General features: G+C 38.1%; 1 protein-coding gene across 2 annotated transcripts in view; it reads right to left on the bottom strand.

Moving 5' to 3' along the window:
• Positions 1-2535: 2535 nt before the first annotated feature.
• The window catches only part of adam28 (ADAM metallopeptidase domain 28), a 35690-nt gene continuing 15563 nt past the window's right edge, over positions 2536-22662 (bottom strand). Inside the window, exons 7-22 of one of the 2 annotated variants that reach the window (XM_052108686.1) lie at positions 22334-22396; positions 21960-22031; positions 20880-21049; positions 20568-20649; positions 19671-19801; positions 14347-14524; positions 11865-11954; positions 11504-11699; positions 11284-11386; positions 11028-11190; positions 10666-10746; positions 10330-10417; positions 9672-9768; positions 8560-8647; positions 8362-8448; positions 2536-3754 (exon numbers count right to left, since the gene is read on the bottom strand). In XM_052108686.1, coding sequence (XP_051964646.1) covers positions 8374-8448; positions 8560-8647; positions 9672-9768; positions 10330-10417; positions 10666-10746; positions 11028-11190; positions 11284-11386; positions 11504-11699; positions 11865-11954; positions 14347-14524; positions 19671-19801; positions 20568-20649; positions 20880-21049; positions 21960-22031; positions 22334-22396 — 1677 coding nt within the window. In that variant the 3' untranslated portion in view covers positions 2536-3754; positions 8362-8373. Of the gene's footprint in view, positions 3755-8361; positions 8449-8559; positions 8651-9671; positions 9769-10329; positions 10418-10665; positions 10747-11027; positions 11191-11283; positions 11387-11503; positions 11700-11864; positions 11955-14346; positions 14525-19670; positions 19802-20567; positions 20650-20879; positions 21050-21959; positions 22032-22333; positions 22397-22662 lie in introns of both variants that reach the window. The other variant, XM_052108676.1, reaches the window with a different exon arrangement.

Here is a 22662-nt window from a genome sequence, read left to right on the forward strand (position 1 = left end):
TTGTCTTTTAAAGGATTAAACAAAAAAATTATACAAAATGGTTTGGGTGACTACTGATATCTGCCTTGTAGCATATTAGATCATCTGACAGGCGTCATCTATACAAGCTAAACAGGACTATTTGCCAGCAAATTATACAATCCTCCTATTGATTCAGCTCACTCATTTGAATGTCTATTGATTGTTGGCATGTTCTCTTTTTACTTAAATTCAATATTTTTCATACATTTTATAAATTGTTATACAAAATTTACAACAAGAGAGTATTTTTTTTAAAGAGATTTCTTAAAGCAAGTGATGGTGGCATACAGCAAAACTAGTAAACATATTATTTTCTACATATACTGCTTTTTGTGTTATTATTTGGGCAGATCAGCACAGCAACTTATAGACAAATAAAATGGGCTAAAAAAAATAGGGGTGGAGTGGCACACAAACAAACACATTAAAAACACGTCAGTGCTTTTGCAAACCACAAACACTTTGCAAACAAAGATGTTTAATGTGTTATACGCTTTGATACACAATGACGGGTTACAAAAAAAGGAGTGAAATACTTTCGGTTACTGTCATAACAAAAGCTTTATATTTTCACTATAACACTCATATTGCAATGAGCCTCCGTAACCGATTATGGAAACACCATAATGATTTTAATTCATAACTTTCCTCAAATCTAGCCAATTGAATGTTAGATTTTGGTGTTCAAATATTATATTATGTTATATTAACGTTCAGAGGATTGTACCTGGTAACTTTTTACAAGATAGACTAGCATATGTTATGGGATACATACAGCCATACACCATATCAATAAGCAAAAATACTTTTTCTAAACAAAACATTATTGGGAGTACAGTTGGAGGAGGGGAGGGGGCTATAAAGTACAACAATTTATAGAGGTTACCGTGGTTCGTCAGCAACAGGAGCAGGTGTTGGTTGCCACATAGTAATTTTCTGGTAATTTTATAACTATGTGTTATGTTGATGATTTGTAAACCTGCTTGAGCAATAGCTGGCCAACAATTTTTATGGCGAGAGTGTGATTGGGGTTGGTTAGCAAATCAGTATTTTGGCTCAATTTGCTAGCATATCAGATATAAAAATAATACATAATTAATTACCTCCATGCAGTATTTACATATAAACTTACTATATTTAACAGACACACACATTCTGTATACACACACATGCCTAGTACATACAGTATATAATGTATATATTTATAAACTATTATGTATTATATATATATATATTATAAACCATTATTAATGTTTGTTATTTGCCATAATGCACACATTATAAAAATTGAAAACTCATATATTTATTATATAATTATGGTTTTCATTTTATACATTTCAATTTATACGGTTAACACCGTATTTATTAAAGTAGATGAATTTGCATTATTTTAGTGATATGTGGCTCTATTTTAAGAGTGCTAGCTATAAGCCATACATGCAAAGTCAGAGGGCATGGCCAGGAAGTTTTGGCATTTTCGTGCAAGATGCGCAAAGTCTATTCGCATGTGGGTTTGGCAAAAGCTAGATGAAGTTAGCACGCTGTATGTATGCATGTAAAATAATTAATTGGGAAAACTTATGAGTTGAAATATCTTTTAAATCCACATTGATTTAACATAAACGTAAGTTAAACTGATGCCTTAAAGATTTAAGTTAAAGTAGATGTATTTTTTTTTACAGTGTAGGAGTGTAGGAGCAACAGTGTGAGAGTTTTTATGGATATAAATTTTTGGGTCATGCACCTGGATTCTAACATGCTTTGGATGTGCATACTTTCTATGATTTTTGATTCTGGATGAAGAGAGAGAGAGAGGTCATATTGTGCTTGAAATTCATCCTTGGCTGTCAGGGCATGACATGGATTTGATATGCCTATGGAAAAGGTACACCACCGTTGGTACTAATTGGATATTGGCTACGTTAAATTATACAGAATGTAAGTAAAATTAATCATATTTTATCAACTGACACACAAATCATGGCTAGTATAACAGTGATGGTATAGGCACACATTTCACTTCTAATGGTCAATTTGGATTTTTAAAAATTACATAATATTTTGACTACATAACTTAAATCATTAATTAACAATGGATGTAGGATCATAATATTCATGTAATACTGTGTTTAACCTTTGGGTGGCAGTATATTGAAATGTATAAATAGGTACACATGGGATAGAAGGGCAGGTGTTTCACGTAAGGTTGAAGCACACAGTTTTTGACCATGATGACCATGCTTGTAAACATGACCAAATGTGAAACATGTGCTTGAACATGTGCTTTACCATGTGTGTGACCATGAACATGAATTTAAACATGTATAGATTTCACCATGTATGATTTTGATTGTATTCTGCTTGATTGTATTCAATGATATAAAGTTCGGGGTTGACTTGAACATATTGGAATTGTGGAACTAACAAATGACAACTTCAAACTACTGGTGAGATACATTGTACACTGTTCCTTTCTACAAATAAAAGACAAACAAAGAGTAATGAAGAGAACATTTTCTTTATTTACATGAATCAATTACTTGCTCACTCTTCAAACCCAATTCACCTCTGGCTTTAATGGAAAGCCACTACAATGATCATTAAATATGTTGTGGTATTGCATTCCTTGATCTTCTATGTGAAACTTTAGATTTATTTGCACCAGTGTTATTACAGTCAACAAAAAACAAAACGAATACCAACTGAAACAATTCTCATTAAAATAAAAAGTACAATGATTGGAAAAAAATTAAACTAAACTTTGTATAACCCCTGTGAAATTATAATAGTTAGGTATATTAGAATATTATTATTTATGTATAAAATACTTTAAGCTAGAAAATGTGTTGGAGCATCTCTGTGTTGTGCTTATGAGTTTAAATATATGACCAATATATTTTTCAGGCAGAAGACAATATCTCTTTGTTTAAACTGCTAAGGGTTCCTTATTGTGTGCACAATTACAATTGTAGAGAGAAAATGGGTTTCCAGAAAATGGTACTTTTAGCCTGAACCAAATAGAAAAGCTTAAGAAATGTTTTCAGTATAGTCGGCTGACTTAACAACGGACTCAGTGCTGAAGGATAAAGCTGTGATTACAGTCGGGTTTAGAGTCCCTGGGTTTGAGTTAAAGTCCCTGGGAAACCTGAATCTCCCCTATAAACTGAATTCGAGCAAAATTAATGACATTAATAGAGGTCCAGACCTCTGTCCATATATGGATGCTCCAAATTGTAAATACATGTTCTGTGTAGCTGAAGACAGATGAAACAGTTAAAGGAAAAACTGATATAGAGGGGAAAAGCAAGTCAAGAAAAACATGAGATAATGACTAAGAAAGAACAGAAAAAGCATCAGTTATTTAAGGGCATGAGTTATTTAAGGGTGATTGGAAAGCATTTTCAGATTGGCTACCTGAAACAAACCTGAGGGACAGGGCCCTCTAACAAAATCTCTCAGTGTCTGAAATATGTAGGTGACCCAGACCTGGTGACCCAGACCTGGACTCGACCTCCTTCGGCCAACATTGGGACCAGGACGAGGATCAACATGATGGTCAGTAGTCTTCAGGCTGAGGACCAGCGCTAGACCCAGTTCAATCGATAGCACCCCAAGCACCACCTCCCAAGCATGAAGAGCAATAGCTGTCCCCCTCCACCACCAGACACCACACAGCATACCTGACATTCGTGAACACTTTAAAAACCACAAACTGAACTCTGACACTGGCCACCTGCAAAATGTAGAAAAACATTTTAGAAAGATTAGAGATTAGAAAGGACATTAAGGAGCACCCATAGCCACATATACATCAAAAGGAGGACTGACTCCCTTGGGGAAATAAGACAGGGGATGGTGAACCAAGGGCACGTGAGTCAGAATCTAACAAATACACACATGAAGATGATGTATGCAATGCTTTCCAATTCAGCCTATAAAATTATGCCTACTATTGGCAGTTGGGGAAAAAAAAAACAATAACTTCTTATTGGATTCCTTTGCCACAGAATCTGTTATCATGAACATAGGATTGACATCTCCTCCCAAATTTAGTGGTTGATACATTACAATGATTGGGGTGAATGGTGATTCAGTAAAAGAGTTTTATACGGTGCCACAGGACATCGAAGATGATTGTTTCTACTGTCAAAATGCTGCCCAAAAAATTTGTTGGGATGAGATTTAATGTGTACACTAGGCATTATGTTGAAGGCTAACAAAGCAGAGGTAGTACATACTCTGAAAAGCACTCACACGCTTACACCATGCTAACAAACCATGTCCCCACCCCCATTCTTTAGACTTATGAATGGCACCTCACAGAAGCCTCACAAGAAAGAGTGGGCAGACAGTTAATGCAACACGCACACACAACACAGGGAACTAGGTTTCCTACAAGAGGGCGATTGTTTGCACTACTTTTGTGTCAGAAGGAAATGAGGAAGATTTTGAGAAAAAAAAAATGGTTTGGTGTTCAGCTACCAGAGCCTCTAAGAGCCAAATTTTACAATGTTCCAGGGGCTAGCCCACATATTTCATTATCAAAATCAGCTGACGTCAAATAGGAAGATTTAGCTTTGTGTTGTGCTTATTTGTTGAAATGGATGACCAGTCTGTTTTTCAGGCAGAAGACAATAATATCTCGTTGTTCATACTGCTAAGGGTCCGATCGTGTGACAACTTGTTTGGGATATACAATACCTCCCTAACAAACATTTTGCTGAGTTCTTATCGCATGATAAATCTGCTGAGGTCAAATCACATATAAATTGTTAACAATCTATATAAGCCTACATGTACTGTATGTGTGTTCGAGAGAAGCCACAGGAGCTTCTCCCCCCGGCCGAGTTGTATGAATAAAGCACTGAGGAAAAGACTACACTGTGTCCTGTAATATTTTTGGAACACTCTTACTTGTGTGAATTCTAGGTGGAGAATTACCATTACACCCCAAAACTAACTAAAATAAAATAAAAATTCTCAAATTTATTTTTGTTTTTATACTCTTGGGTGAATATGGAATAGGGATGCACCGAAATGAAAATTCTGGGCCGAAACCGAAAATCCAGGATGCACTTGGCCGAAAACCGAAACCGAAATTTTTACCTATTTAAAATTAAAAAAAAATGTTGTGTATAATTGTATTAATTTTATACTTTTTCATTAATTTCATGAATTTAATTAATCTGAATTGAAAAACTACAAACCAATAAAATAAATCACACTTTTATTGAAAGTAACGCACCAAAATTGGACAAAAAATATATTAAAACTATATTAAATATTATTCTTCTTTCAGTTCTGTAAAAATCTAATTTTACAGATTTTATTAACAATTATCCAAATAATGTAAAGTTTTAGAAAACTATTATATGCAAAACAAGAGTCAAGAAATTAACTTAGCTAACATCTTTCAAAAAGTTAAATATGCAACAGTAATTTTATTTAAAACAACAGGCAGAACACAGAATGGCAGAGGGCCTCTATTCCACTGATCTATATATATCTATAATATGTAAGGAATAATTGACGACGGGCCGTTGAACTATGTAAGGAATAATTGACGACGGGCCGTTGAATTATTAGAAAAATAATGCACACCCGGGGTGGTAATGCGGTCACGACGTGAAGCTTCAAAAAAAATAAATATATATCTATATATATATATATATATATATATATATATATATATATATATATATATATTAGACACACTAAAGGTCCACCAATATAGGATTTTGCCGATACGATAGCTAAGTTGGGAAGACAAGCCAATAACCGATTAATCTGCCGATAGTTTTTAAAATTGATACTGAATGAAAAACAACATTTAAAGTAGGGATGCACCGATACCACTTTTTCTCTTCCGATTCTGATACCAGAAATCTCAGTATCGGCCAATACTGATCCGATACCAGTGTTGTTTTTTTGTATAATCAGTTTAGAATATCTTTACATTATTGTGTGAAACTAATTGAAGGTACTCTTTAATTTGTAAAGAAACACAAACCTCTAACTATTGCTTATTAAGAAACACTTTATTATTAACTAGTATACTGGATAATGTAGCAGCAAAATTAACAGTAATTCCAGTATAAGACATCAGTAGAAAATAAGCAGTTTTTATTTTTATTTTTATTTTTTCAACTTGTATTTGGACTTCTGTATTCAGATCTCTTTTTTTGTTCAATTGTTTGTAAGATATCAGCTCACTTTTCATTCACAGTGTTATTTTTTTGGAACCCATTCAACTTAAATATTATTATCATTTGCAAACAAATAATAATAGATTATAATAGTAATATATCTCAATCGTGCACCTTTAGCTTTTAAACCATCACGCTTTTATTTTGACATTGTGAACTCGCCAGGAAGTCCTGGATGTGTCTGTTTATAGGAAAGTTCACAGTAGTTTAATTTGCTTCTTTCTCAAATTCTGGTCAAATGCACCTCCGGTGTCATTCTAAATGCATATTATAAGTGAACCGACATCTGCGATGTTGTTTGTGAGTCGCGCACATGTTGCACAACCCATAAAGGCTAAAAAATAGGCGCGCACCTGTGTGTGTGTGCGTAAACAGAGTAGCGCCATTAACTAAGGTGCTGCTTCTGCACGTGCATTTTATATATTTACTTATTAAACAGCCTTTTGTGATTCACAGAGCTATCACACGTCTTCAAGTGGCTGATCACTTCATTTCTGGTGAGGGGTCTTTAATGTTAAATTAGGGAAACTAGTGTATTGCAATGTCATACGCTTTTTTAACACTTCTATTAGATTTAGTGATATTTTGTTTATATTTTGCACTGTTATGCTAGTTTAAATTCTCAAAGAAACTCGTCTCACACACACACACACCCCGATCACTTGATGATTATCTAATCAAAATAAAAATAATGATAAAAAAACGTATTAATGTGAGGATAAAAACAGATACGTTTCTCTTGACTGCATGAAGATATTTTTCTCAAATCTCTCACTATCTTTAAATATACAAATTAGCTGGCTAAAGCATAAACATGACTGGATATAAACTAATGCAAATAGATGGTAGGCCTAAAACATTTTATTTAAACATTTGGGTAGGACTTGCGTGTTTTTTGTCACATTGTTCTAACCGCTTGAGTATAGCTTTAATGTTAGCGTCCTCTAAGCCTGGTCTACAAACATACTGCTGTTCTCTATTAATGCAGCATCTATTCAAGGAATGAATTACTTAATAATGATATGACAACATGTACTGTATACATACCTTTAAGTTGTTGGTGTTTTAAATCTGCATTGTTCAGCTCTGTGCAGTGTTCTGCTGCATTAAACGTGCAGTCTCACGTGTCAAAACAACCACGACGAGGTATCAATGATAGTTTTATTTCACCTCTAGAGGCCGCTCTCATACTGTATAATGACAGTGCGACGTTCCCAGCAGCTCCAGCACCGGACACAATGGGGAAAAATTATTGGTGTGGATATTTGCCGATAACCGTGCCGATTAATCGACAAACCCGATATACCGGTCGATCTCTAATACACACACACACACACACACACACACACACACGTACGTGTATAACTCTGTCATTGTATATTTATTTGTTTGACTTGTAAAGCACAATGAAGAACCCTCAAAAGAAGTTGATCAGAAGGCTTAAGCACTATGGTAGAAGAGTAAGGGAGGAGAAGGTCACATATATATATATATATATATATTTGGACGCAAGACCAGATACTGCCTTGTAGACATAAAGCAAAATTTTTCAATCGACCCTGAATTTCACAAGAAACCAGTGTAGAGATGCCAAAACAGAGGAAATGTGATCCCTCTTTCTTAACCCTGTTAAAAGCCTAGCTGCCGAGTTTTGAACTAGCGGTAGGTGGGATAACGCAGTTTGAGGGAGACCAATGTACAATGAGGTACAATAGTCTAACCTTGATGAAATTAGTGAGTGGATTACAATTTCCAGGTCCTTATTGGAAAGAAAAGGTTTTATTTTAGCTATAGATCACAGGTGGAAAAAGCTACCCTTGACAACAACACTGATCTGCTTATTGAAAAGTAATGATGAGTCTAAAATCATTCCAAGACTCATTCAACGACAGATGACCTAACTGGGCAACCAGGCCAGTTAATGAGGACATGGAGGAATCTAAAATCAGAACTTAATTGCTAAATTTACACATCAAATCTGAAGTTTCCCCACATTATCCAATGTCACAGATTACCTCAATTCGCTCTACTTTTCAGATTTTTTTTTTTTTCTCAGTGCCTGAGAGGGCAGTTGTATTAAATACCAATATAAATATAAAACATTGGTCATTACAAATAGAGTTAGCTGTGCTACCTGCCGTGCATCTCAGAAGTCAATATGTAGAGCTCTGGACTGGAAGGATATATGTTGAGGTGGAGGAGGCACTGTAGGCTTTATAATCTAAGAATAACGTAGAGATGTCAAAGTTCTGATCACACTGTCGCCATTTATTGACTGTAGATTATGTTAGCAGATGAAATATGTAAATGACATTAGATGTGGTTGTGTTACCGTGATTGGGTTCTGGTTAGGTGTGGGCTGCCTCTGATGGTTGTGGTCAGGGATGTTGACAACATGAAATTTCCCCTGGCTTGGACTGCTACTGAAAATATAGCAGCATTAAAGAAGTTTGTTTTATTGACTTTTCACTGTAAAAAACAACAACTAAAAACAGAATAATTCTGAAAAAAATACTATAAAAATGTCAACAATTTTACAGAACAACCTGTACATTTTACAGTTTAAAACTTGTACTGTAATAAAAAAAAAAAGTACATTTTAAACCAGTAAATCCAACAGCCCTTTTCTGCTGAATACGCATGACCACACTGACACTGTAAAAAAACAATTCAGTTAAATTTATTGTAAAAAACTGGCAGCTATAACTGGTTGCTGAAAAAAATACGGTAACCACGTTACAGGCTTTATGGGATGTAATTTTGATGCTTATTTTATGGTATCGTCATTTATATTAATAAATGATAAACATAATATATTAAGCTTCTGAAACTGTAAAAATCTGCTTTTCACTTTATAATGTATTGTTATTAACTGTAATAATTACAGGAGGTCACATGATGACATGAAGTTCATCAACAGCAACCCATCCTGACTTACAAGCAATGACCAATAAACATGTAGAGACAGTGCTCAGAGTCACTCACACAAACACTGAACACCATCAGGGTTATACATGTGAACTTAATTTATCAAATATAACACAGAACACCCCAAAGTACATAACTGATATTAAAAATAAGATGAAACAACTATTCCCATAAAATATAACGAGATGTAATGGGTCATTCTGGGAACGCCTGTTTACATTTTTTGTACCTTAATTTTAACAATAATTTACTGTAAAAGTACTCTCTTGTTAAACATAATATACATTTTTACTGTTAATGGGAAATGGGAAAATCACACTCTTTTCATCGAAAAAATGATGTATTTTTACAACATTTTACTGTCTTTTTAAATCAATTAAAATGTTTTCCCGTATATTTTAACTATTCATTAATCAATTAAAGTTTTTTTACTGTAGCATTTTTACAGTCTTTACCGTTAAAATTACGGACATTTCTACAGTGTATTGTGTATGGGCTGGTTACCTATACTCTTACCTGTATGAACATGGTCCCCTTTTTCTGTGTTTGTACAGGAAGATTCCCAGTGCAATTAGAGCTATCACAACCAGGACACAGACGACCACTGCAATAACTATTGTTGTAACAGGAATTGCAAAGACTGCAGGTTAGTATGTAGGACCTCTCATAGGGTTAACGTTTAGCATTTTTTTTGTTATGCCTCAGCTATTTAAAAAACAAAACACCTACATTAAGTTGGTAAGATCTCATTCTGGTTTAAGAGGGATTTTAGGTACATTTCAGATGGCCTTCCAGCTAAACCAGCTCCACATTAGTTTGGACTGGCTGGGAGGCAATTTAGACAAAATTGGCTAGGCTAAGAGACCTTCTTAAATTAGCTTAGACAGCACATCATTTTAGGTTAAGTGTTGTTAGCAGGGATCTATTTTAAATGTGGGGGGAAAATGTTAATCCGTTATCTGACATTTGATATATTTCATGATATATTTCTCTGCAGACACAGTAGTGACTGTAGTGTAGCTGTCAGACATCTGTAGTCTCAGAGGGGAGTTTTGTTCAATATGACTTTTACTGTATATGGAGTGGTGTTGATTTTAAAGATAACAGCCTTACAATAAATAATTTCTGAAAATAATATCCAGGGGAAAATATTGCCAATTTATAAAAGTACTACCTGAAGAAGAGCCATTATCAGCTGGTGTTTCACAGTCTGGTGGCAGCCATCCAGGCTCACATCTGCACTGCAGTCTGTGGTCACAAACCTGTAGCATGCACACATACACTTAAACTCCCGCTTGTAACAAACACAAAGTTACACATGCTTGCTTTAAATGACCGCTTTAATTTCGTGTTTATGTACACAAAAACAAACACATAATTAGGAAAGAAAGTTATATGTATAAATAGTCATATGCTAATGACCCCCTGAAACAAAGCACTGACATGTCACTGACTGTCTATTTATTTTGTTTTGTGAGAAAAGGAGGAGGAGATGTTTAAGGAGTCATACCCCATGTCCTTTGCACTTGGCTGAGCAGTTGGTTGCTTTGAAAGCTGTCTCTAGATCAACACATTCATTCTGGCTACAAACCTGTGAAAAGGAAAACAAAATGAATGACAAGTAAAAATGCTTCTGGATTCATAAAGAGGCTTAAGGTGAGATGCACAATTTATGTGGCACTAGCTTCACCAAATGGAATTGCAAAATAATGTCTTCAAACAGGTTTCCTCCTGAACACTTAAGCAAGGAAAAAGACACTTGCTGATACATATACAAGGTTCTGCAATTGACTTTCATTAGAGTTGATTGATAGAATTATTTGTTACTGGACTAAAATTGATTTTGGTTTAGTTGGCAAAAATCAGCCTTACCGTTCCTTCCCCACATTTGGTGCCAGTATCCACTTGGCCATAATCCTCTTCAGGGTTATTGTAGAATGTGGCTCTACAGTTGCTAGAACCTACATGTACCAGCCGTCCATAATTAGGATCCCCATTGCCTTTATCACAGAACAGTTTTCCACAATTCACATCTCTAAAGAGAGATAGGGGAAATTTTAGAATTTTTTGGTTAAACTGATGATATTGTGAAGGATTAATAGATGGACAGATGGATGGGATATCGTACTGATTCTGACATGGGATATATTTATCGGGGGTGCGCTTGCAGAAGGCGTAGTACTCTCCTTTTGTGTTATAGTTGTAACAGTTGTCTTTACCCACATCGGCAGCTTAAGTGTAATTGTAAAAAAAAAAAAAAAAAGACAAAGCACATTTATATGGGGCTCAGTTTCACCAAAATGAAATGTCAGTATCATTATGTTACAGTGTTGTATTGCTAAACTCACTTGGACCCCACATTTTAATGCACTGGTCCTCTTTCATTGGGCACTGGCCATTGTAGCAATAGCCTTTTCCATTTTTGCAAGGAAGGCCATTGACTGTAAAGACGTCCTCGGGACACTCGGCTGATTTTCCGGTGCAGTACTCATGCAGATCACACTCATTGTTTTTTGGACGACACACATGTGAGTTTGACATGATCTGATGAAGTAGGGAATGAAAATGTGTTTTTTAAATACAGTATGTGCACAGTATGAAAGCTAGGCATTGGAGGTGGTTATATGGGGATTACTTTTGCTTTCTTTACTCCATGAAATACAATGATTAATTTTTTGAGTAATTTCAGGAAATACCTTTGAATCTTACCTTACACTTCTCACAACACTCCCCTGTTGCACATTGTGAGCCCTTTGTCAGTTTGCAGGTGATTGCATTGCAGCATGGGTTTGTACACTCCTATTACAAAACATATGCCAGTATACAAAGCATCCCGATAGATTTAATATTGACAGTGAAATAACAACATTGAGCATGTCTGCAAGTGTTAATGTCTCAAGTTAAACAGTGGGTGTGTTTAATAATTAAGTGTATAATAAATGGTCTTTTAAGGAACTAATTCTGAGAATTTGAAGAAACTCTTTGGAAAGCAATTTACTTGTCAAAGTACTTGAATGAATAAACACAAGGGCTCAGTAAAAGTAAGCCACAGGCAGTGCATCCAACTCAAATTCTGGCCAGAAAGAAGAGGAATGGAGTGCAGGCATAAACAGAATTGCAGTAAATTCCATGTCTATTGACTAGATTGCACACTTCAGAGAGTGCTGCTTATAGAAGATAGATATTGCATATGGTATGATTGGTGAAATACAACAAACTCTAAACAAAACAGCACTGTGGCTAATGTAATTTAATCTTTATGAGTGCATGCTGTAAAAGATTCCTGTTGAGCATCGTCTGGGCTTGTATAGCATATTGTTTCTTAATGGAAAATATTTAGCTGAGTACTGCTTGTGAACTATCATATTTCAGGAATAAAGTTTTAAATTTAACCAGGTTATTTAGCAGTGAAAACCAGTAAAATAAATGTTTAATGTTATAATCTGAAAAGCATGATTTCTTTCTTTTTTTTGGCCTCTGTAGAGGCTTGTCTAGTCTTAAGGGATATTAGGAAATACCAAACAAACTCAAATGCCTTGATAAATATATAGTACACCACAGAAAATGAAAACGTTTTAAATCACATCTCTATACAAATTAATTTTTAAGGTGAATCTTGCCACTGATTAATGATCCCTATTTAGATCATCTCAGATCATTAACCTACTAAGAAAATTCTGTCATAATTTACCCTCATGTTTTTCCAAATCTGTGTGACTTTCTTTCATGGAACACAAAAGATGTAAGTCAGAAAGTTGTAGGGACTGACAACCTCAGAAACCATTTATTTTTTCGACTTTTTTTCTCCATTCATTGAAAGTGAATTGTGACTGAGGTTGTCAGTTCCTAACATTCTGCCTAACATCTTTTGTGTTCCACTGTAGAAAGTCATACAGGTTTGAAATAGCATGAGGGTGAGTAAATGATGACAAAATGTACATTTTGGGGTAAATTATATCTTTAAAGAAATGTTCTGGTTTCAATATAAGTTAAGCTCAATCAAAAGCATTTGTGGTATAATGTTGATTACGACAAAATTAATTGACTCGTTCCTCCTATTCTTAAAAAAAAAAAGCGAGGTTCCACTGAGGCACTTATAACTGAAGTGAATGGGGACAGTTTTTTTACGTTAAAAACTCACTTTTGTACAAGTATAACCTCAAGACATAAAGGATATGTGTGTAAAAATTATTTTAGTGTGGTTAAAAACACTTTTGTGTAACCTTATAGCCAATTGTACCTAATTTCGTTATCGTGACGATGTAATGTCAACAAACCCTAAAATGACTGTAAAAATGACAATTTAAACAACTTTACAGCTCACATAACACACACATTTTAACAGAAGAATTAATGCAAATGCTTTTATAAAATTATAAGTTTCAAATTTCTGTGTTTAAATCGTCCAAAAATTGGCCACATTCACTTTTATTGTCCCCATTCTCTTCCATTGTAAATGCCTGAATGTAAACTACATTTTCCACTCTTCCACTGAACGAGTGGAAAATGTTTGTGGTAATCAACATTATGCCACAAATGCTGTTGATTGAGCTTAACTTGGATTGAACCCAGAACATACCTTTAAAGGTGTCATGAATTGGATTTTCATTTTATTTTATAATGTTCCATGAGTTATAATATTAGTGTGAGTAATTGTTTTTTTCATTAAAAGTCATAATTTAGGAATAATTGTAATTTCTATTCAGATTTTGTGCATCGTGTGTTCTTGAAGACTTCAGTGCAAATGCCCACTGCTGTGATTGGGTAACATCTTTGCATGTGAATGAGTGTAAATGCCCCCGCCATTATGCACGCGCAAAGATGTGGGGTTGTTTTGAAAACTTCGGCTGATTAAAAAAATTACAACTGGAGGAACTCATCCATGCATTTTTGAACCAGAGTCTGATCCTGAATTTGAAGAAATTGAGTTACCTTTTGGATTTATTATAGACTTGTTTTGTTTTATCCGAGACTTCCTGGGTCCATACATCCTGTTTCTCGCGAGCTCAGTTCCCTCAACCTTTCATCACCCAAGAGTTCCTGACACTCCATGTTGGCACTGCATCAACTTTTAATTTAAGTCTATCTGCAAAGACTGCTTTGAACTGTGTCTTGTTTGTGAATTGGAAGTTTTATTTTCCAATTCATGACCCCTTTTAAGTCAGGTATCATAAACTACAGTCCTGCTTACCTGCACTGTTCCACAATCACATTCCTCTCCTGTCTCCACAAACCTATTTCCACACAGAGCAGGCTGAATCAAGTCTTTTGGTTTTGGCATGTTTAGAAGACATCCTGGATTTTTGGTGTTCAGGAACTCCTCGTACTGTGCAGTACTGCAGCTGCTGAAGTGCCGAGGGATGTGATAGCTGCAGAGTCATGAAATAGTAATAACACCGATATTATATTTGTTCACAGGTTCAGAAAATGTGATGTAACTGGTATAGATTGCAAAGTTATATCGAGACAATGTATGAATAATTAATATTAACAGCTGTTTAAGATGTAGATGATATTGGAATAACTTAATGTCAACCTATTGTGTTAAAGTAAACTCTACTTTACAGATCTTTTTGGTAAAGGTTTTAAACACTGATTTCCATGCTTGTTCAATGAACCAAAGCTTAATTAATGAACATGCACCTGTGGAACGGTCATTAAGACACTAACAGCTTACAGACGATAGGCAATTAAGGTCAGAGTTATATAAACTTAGGACACTAAAGAGACCTTTCTACTGACTGGAAAGGTCTTGGTTGATCCAAGAAGGCGGCGCGGTAGCACGCAGCGGCCACTCCGGATCCACAATGGTGCTATTTTTGTTAAAAAAGCCCGACTTTTGCAACACATGGACATCGGAGCAACCAGTGTTCGTGTCTACCATCGCCAGACACTACTCAAATATAAGACTCATGCAAAAACCAAGCTGCATGATGACCTGCAGGAGGCGCTACGCGTACTCGGCTTGCTGCGGAGACCAGGCCTCCAGCCCTCGGCGTCGCCTGATGCCAGTGGCCGGGGGGAGAGGACGTCGTAAGCAGTGTGCGAGAAAGCGGAAGCGCGGAAAGAGGGCGGGGGTCCATGCTAGGCTAAAAACAAACCCTAGCCGGCCGGCTCTCCCGTCTATCCTGCTCTCAAATGTTTGCTCCCTGGACAATAAACTGGACTATATCCGACTCCAGCAGGCTACGCAGCGTGAGTTTAGAGACTGCTGCGTCTTTGTTTTCACGGAGACGTGGCTCAGCGACAGAGTTCCGGATGCCGCCATTCAGCTAGACGGGCTCGCCTCGTTTCGTGCCGACAGAAATACAGCTCTCTGCGGTAAGACTCGCGGTGGTGGCTTGTGTGTTTACATCAACACGGAATGGTGCAAGAACTCTATGCTAGTCTCTAGATACTGTTCATCGCTGTTGGAGCTTGTGACTGTTAGATGCAGACCTTTTTATCTACCACGGGAATTCACCACTGTTTGCATAACCGAGTTTACATTCCCCCAGCGCTAACGCTAAGGAAGCGCTCTGTGAACTGTATGGGGCTATGAGCGAACTGCAGAACGCTCACCCCGACGGACTGTTTATTGTCGCCGGAGATTTCAACCATGCAAATCTCAAGACAGTGCTCCCTAAATTCCATCAGTATGTGGACTTTGCAACGAGAGGGGCTAACGCGCTTGATCTTGTTTACACAAACATCCCAGGCGCTGCACCGGGCGGAGCCCCGCCCCCACCTCGGCTACTCAGACCACATCTCTGTTATGTTAATTCCAGCATACAGACCGCTCAGTCAGACGCACAAAACCGCTTCAGAAGCAGGTGAAAACCTGGCCAGCAGGAGCCATCTCTGCTCTTCAGGACTGTTTTGAGTGTACTGACTGGCACATGTTCAGGGAGGCTGCAACATATGCCGATTCTACCAACTTGGAGGAATACACAGCATCAGTGACCAGCTACATCAGCAAGTGCATTGATGATGTCACTTTCTCCAAGACCATCACCACACGCTCCAACCAGAAGCCGTGGATGACTGCGGAGGTGCGCACGCTGCTGAGGTCCCGAGACTCCGCCTTCAGAGCAGGCGATAAGGCAGCCCTAAGAACAGCTAGGGCTAAACTGTCACGGGCAATCAGAGAGGCAAAGCGCGCACACGCCCAGAGAATCCACAGTCACTTCCAGGACAGCGGTGACACGCGGCGCATGTGGCAGGGCATCCAGGCCATCACCAACTACAGGACAACATCAGTTGCCTGTGACAAAGATGCCTCCCTTCCAGATGCGCTGAACGACTTCTACGCTCGGTTTGAAGTGCAGAACGACGTGATGGCGAGGAAGTCCACCCCTCCTCCCAACGACCAGGTGCTCTGTCTTACCACGGCAGATGTGAGGAAAACTCTACGTAGAGTCAACCCACGGAAGGCTGCTGGACCAGACAACATTCCTGGCAGAGTGCTCAGAGGATGTGCAGACCAGCTAGCAGATGTTCTTACCGACATCTTCAACATCTCTCTGAGCAGCGCCGTTGTTCCAACGTGCTTCAAGGCCACCACCATCATCCCCATGCCAAAGAAGTCTTCAGTGTCCTGCCTCAACGACTACCGTCCCGTCGCGACTTACACCCATCATCATGAAGTGCTTCGAGAGGCTCGTCATGAGGCAGATTAAGACCCAGCTGCCCCCTCACTAGACCCACTGCAGTTTGCGTGATCGTTCAAACCGTTCAACGGACGATGCCATCACCACAACCCTCCATCTGGCCCTCACCCACCTAGACAATAAGGACTCATACGCTCGAATGCTGTTCATAGATTTCAGCTCAGCATTCAACACAATCATTCCCCAGCACCTGATTGGAAAGCTGAACCTGCTGGGCCTGGACACCTCCCTCTGCAACTGGATCCTGGACTTCCTGACTGGGAGACCTCAGTCAGTCCGGATCGGGAACAGCATCTCCACCACCACCACACTGAGCACTGGGGCCCCCAGGGCTGTGTGCTCAGTCCACTGCTGTTCACTCTGCTGACTCACGACTGTGCAGCAATGCACAGCTCGAATCACATCATCAAGTTCGCCGATGACACGACCGTGGTGGGTCTCATCAGCAAGAACAACGAGTCAGCATACAGAGAGGAGGTGCAGCGGCTGACGAACTGGTGTAGAGCCAACAACCTGTCCCTGAATGTCGACAAAACAAAAGAGATGGTTGTTGACTTTAGGAGAGCACAAGGTGAACACACTCCGCTGAACATCGACGGCTCCTCTGTGGAGATCGTCAAGAGCACCAAATTCCTTGGTGTTCACCTGGCGGAGAACCTCACCTGGCCCCTCAACACCAGCTCTATCACCAAGAAAGCCCAGCAGCGTCTCTACTTTCTTCGAAGGCTGAGGAAAGCACATCTCCCAACCCCCATCCTCACTACATTCTATAGAGGGACTATTGAGAGCATCCTGAGCAGCTGCATCACTGCCTGGTTTGGGACTTGCACCGTTTCGGACCGCAAAGCCCTGCAGAGGATAGTGAGGACAGCTGAGAAGATCATTGGGGTCTCTCTTCCCTCCATCAAAGACATTTACAAAAAACACTGTATCCACAAAGCAACCAGCATTGTGGACGACCCCACACACCCCTCACACAAACTCTTTACCCTCCTCCCGTCTGGCAAGAGGTACCGAAGCATTCGGGCCCTCACGGCCAGACTGTGTAACAGCTTCTTCCCCCAAGCCATCAGACTTCTCAATACTCAGAGACTGGTTTGACACACACGTGTCCTGAGTTGCACTTTAATAACTGTCACTTTATAACTGTCTGCTACCTCAATAACTGCTATGTGCATAGAACATTATCTCATAGTATGTTATGTTTACATTTTTAGAAACTGTCATCTTTTTGCACTACTGAGTACTGGTCGGCGCTGCACTGTCTATTGTCCTGTTCATTGTCAGTAATTTGTTGTACTGTCCTGTACTTTTTGCACATGTTTGCACGTGCACTTTATATAGGTATATATAGGTAGTTTATATAGGTATTTTATTTCGTTGTGTAGTCTCATGTGGTCCTATGTTGGTCCTTTGTTGTTTTTATGTAGCACCATGGTCCTGGAGGAACGTTGTCTCGTTTTGTTGTGTACTGTACTAACTGTATATGGTTGAAACGACAATAAGAACCACTTGACTTGACTTGACTCTGAAAAACACCAAAAGAAAGATGCCCAGGGTCCCTGCTCATCTGCATGAATGTGCCTTAGGCTTGCTGCATGGAGGCATGAGCACTGCAGATGTGGCCAGGGCAATAAATTGCAATGTCTGTACTGTGGGACACCTAAGACAGCACTACAGGGAGGCAGGAAGGACAGCTGATAGTCCTCGCAGTGGCAGACCATGTGTAACAACACCTGCACAGGATCGGTACATCTGAATATCACAATGGTGGGACAGGTACAGGATTGCAACAACAACATCCCGAGTTACACCAGGAAAGCACAATCCCTCCATCAGTGCTCAAACTGTCCAAAATAGGCTGAGAGAGGCTGCACTGAGGGCTTCGCTGGACAGACAGGAATGGCAAAAAGTGCTCTTTACTGACAAGTTGCTTTTTTATCTCACCAGGGGTGATGGTCGGACTCGTGTTTATTGTCGAAGGAATGAGCGTTACACCGAGGCCTGTACTCTGGAGCGGGATCGAGTTGGAGGTGGAGGGTCCGTCATGGTCTGGGGCAGAGTGTTACAGCATCATCAGACTGAGCTTGTTGTCTTTGCAGGCAATCTCAACACCCTATGCGTTACAGAAAGACATCCTCCTCCCTCATGTGGTACTCTTCCTGCAGGCTCATCCTGACATGACCCTCCAGCATGACAGTGCCACCAGCCATACTGCTCGTTCTGCAAGATAGGAATGTCAGTGTTCTGCCATGGCCAGCCAAGAGCCTGGATCTCGATCTCATTGAGCACGTCTGTTAGATCGGAGGGTGAGGGCTAGGGCCATTCCCCCCAGAAATGACTGGAAACTTGCAAGTGCCTTGGTGGAAGAGTAGGCTAACATCTCACAGCAAGAATTGGCAAATCTGGTGCAGTCCATGAGGAAGAGATGCACTGCAGTTCTTAATGCAGCTGGTGGCCACACCAGATACTGAATTTGTTCAGGGACACATTATTCCAGTTCTGTTAGTCACATGTCTGTGAAACTTGTTCAGTTTATATCTTAGGTGTTGAATCTTTTTATGTTCATACAAATATTTACACATGTTAAGTTTGCTGAAAATAAAAGCAGTTGAAAGTTTCTTTTTCTTTTTTTTTTTTTTTTTGCTGAGTTTAGTTCTACAAGTGTGCTAAAGTGATATTTTAGCAGAACTTGTGATTACTCAAAATACTTCTGACATACATCATGTACCATTGAATATGTCATAATTCAAAACATCACATAATTCTGATCATGGCAGATTTGTAAGGGAATGTATAAAAATAATAGTAATAGGCTAATCAAAGTTAGAAAGCATTGGACCTCTGAGATTAGCCATTTAGGTACCTGAGAGCAGCAGTCATAATGCAAGTGCTTTCAAAACAAGTGCAGGTGCTGCCGTCATGGCTCATGCCTAGATTGTGCCCCATTTCATGGGCCATTGTGGCCCCCACTGCTATGGCTTCAGAGTTGTGATCCTGCGAGAATGGAGAGGAAAGTAACACTAAAGCAATCTATTTTTTTTTTTTTTTAGGTCCAGGCTTGACATGGAAAAAAACATCATGTAAACCATGATTTTTCATTGATAGATGTTTAATTTTCTTTTGTCTACCTTACCTTATAATCAAGCATTAAAGTGATAGTTCACCAAAAATGAAAATTCTGTCATCAGTTTCACATCCTCATGCTGTTCAAAGCCAATATGACTTTATTTCTTCCTTGGAACACAAAATGAGATCTTAGACATAAGTTAGCATTCACTTTCATCGCATCTTTTTTTTTTTTTTTTTGCATACTATGAAAGTGAATGGTGAGGCTAACTTGTCTTCCACAGAAAAAAAAAGTAATATGGGTTTGGAACAACAGGGTGAGTAAACGATGACACAATTTCATTTTTTGGGTGAATTATCCCGTCAAGAATAATTTGAAAAATGATGCACTGCACTGCAACAAACAACACAACACAGCCAAGAAGTGTTGATCTGACAGTATGCAGACACACCATATTTGGGGATATTGTGGTGGACTATTATGCTGTCTGGTTCTGTTGTAATTCAAATTACAGATACCTTAGACACTTCCTCTATTATTGTGAAATCATTATTTTCTGTCAAGAAATTTTTTATTTTTTTTGTCACCATTGTTTTAAATGATGGATGGGGAGTGTTATTGTAAACCCTGAAATTGTGTTTATTAGCAAGTATGTTTTTTTTACTTTTGAGCAAAATGGCAGAATATTCATACCTGCACAATCCCTGTTGAAAGACCTTCACACTGCGTTCCAGTGTGAGCAAGGCCAACAGTTGCTCCATCAAATTCAATTGCACTAAGAGGACAACAAAATCAATGTTTAATCTTTAACCACTCATACATTTATTTAGTTAATAAAGGAAAATAATTTTCCTGTCGCAGCTCCTTAACCACTTCAAACTAGATTTTAATGACACAGTTCAGAACAGACGAAAATAATTAGAGGTATTCTGAGATAATTGCATAATGCATTTCTAGTTAAGTATACAGTATGTAATTGTGACAATGGTAGATAACGGAGCTGACCTGAGGAGCTGGGCATTGTCATGGCGATGTCTTTTAATGAGATCGCTGTTTCTCCAATTGCTAAAGCTGCCCAAGGTTGCTCCAGCAACAGGGGACACTGTTATCTTATCGCTGTCAGTCCACGCTTCAAACCCAGACAGAGCAACAAAGGTGTTGATTTCTTTGTAGACCTGCAAACAATGTCAGGAGAATCTGAGCTGTTTAATACAAACATATTCCAGTTTTGCTCAGTTGTAAAGATTAGACTGAAACAAAGATTATTTGGTCATTAAAGGAACATCAGGAAGTACATTCCTAGGATTAGTGTATCCTGCCTCTCTGGTGATCTGACACTATATTAATTATCACACGCATGTTATTACAGTTTTGAAAATACAACCATTTAAAAAAAAAAAAAAAAATGTATTTGGTTTTAGTAAGTTGTAATTGAGCTCAAATTTGTACAGAAACAGTTTATGACAAGAAACATGACATCTTTTATCAGAAATTTTGGCTGTTTTACATGTCAAACAGAATATTACTTCTTGTCTAATTGGATAATTTTGTTGTTGTTGTTGTTAACAAGAATATAAAAATAAAATCAGACAGAAATGCTAATTTTCATTTTCATAATAGTTTTCATTAACTTGATTTAAAGTTGAAGTATGTAATTTCTGAGCCACTTGCGAAATGGAATAGCAGAAGTACACTTTGCTTTCAATATAGCTGTCTGAATATGTCAGCAGTTGGTCAAACAAAGAGATAGTCCCGCCCCCAACTAATGCCATTGTTGTGATTGTATAGACGGGTTGCTCAAAACAAACAGAGTAATTTTTATAGCGCTGCAGAGACACAGCACTTACAGTTTTCAAGAAAATTAACCAATGGCTTACTTACAGTTGTCTCTGAATATTAAGCTTTTATTTTAACAGAAAAAAGTTACATACTGCAGCTTTAAGAATCTTAATGACCAAATGTCAGCCTTAATCATAAATCATGATTTTAATCATAAATCATAATCTTAATCATGGCTTCCTGTGTCCAACTGCTATGTGTTATAATTGTTGCAATTCTGGACTATTGGCGTCAACGGTGACTTACATTATTGATGAAATTAATGATTTCAAATATCCTCTTTCTCAGCTTGACAAGATCACTGTCCATTTTCTTGTACTGTGGGAACAAACATCATAAAGTATTCATTGGAATCGAAAGATGTCACAAATGTCACACTGGTATTTTTTCACTCTTTTTAAGATCTGTAAGCCTCAGAGTTTTTAACATTTACACTGATAAAAGTGTGACGTAATCAAAGCCACAAAGCTGATTAAGCAAAATGCATTGTGCAAATGCTGAATATTTTTTACAGAAAGTTTTTGCATGATTAAAACAAATAAACTGTCTTATGATTTCCTAAAATGATTTTATCTTGTGTGCCACATTCTGTTTGAATGGAATTTGCATCCTCATCTTACTTCTCTGTTGTCTGCCACCAGGAAGAACTCAATGTATTTTTGTTGCTGAAACAAAGTTGGTCCCTGATCAAGAGGAAATAAATTGACAGAAAAAAAGAGTTATTTCTTCTGCGAAATAAAATGACCCTAGAATGCAATGCATATGTCAAACCTCATTATTGTCTGTGTCTCATTCCACGCCCTAGTTCCCTATATTGTGAATCAGTATATCATGAACAAATTCCGGCACTAGCAATGGCTTGGCCCACTAAATGTTGGCACACCGATGACTGAATAAACAGCGACACAATCACAAGTTTACAAATTAAAGTGTAGGTGGAGTATATAAA

The sequence above is a fragment of the Xyrauchen texanus genome, chromosome 3 (genome assembly GCF_025860055.1).
Source record: "Xyrauchen texanus isolate HMW12.3.18 chromosome 3, RBS_HiC_50CHRs, whole genome shotgun sequence".
NCBI classification, from domain to species: domain Eukaryota; kingdom Metazoa; phylum Chordata; class Actinopteri; order Cypriniformes; family Catostomidae; genus Xyrauchen; species Xyrauchen texanus.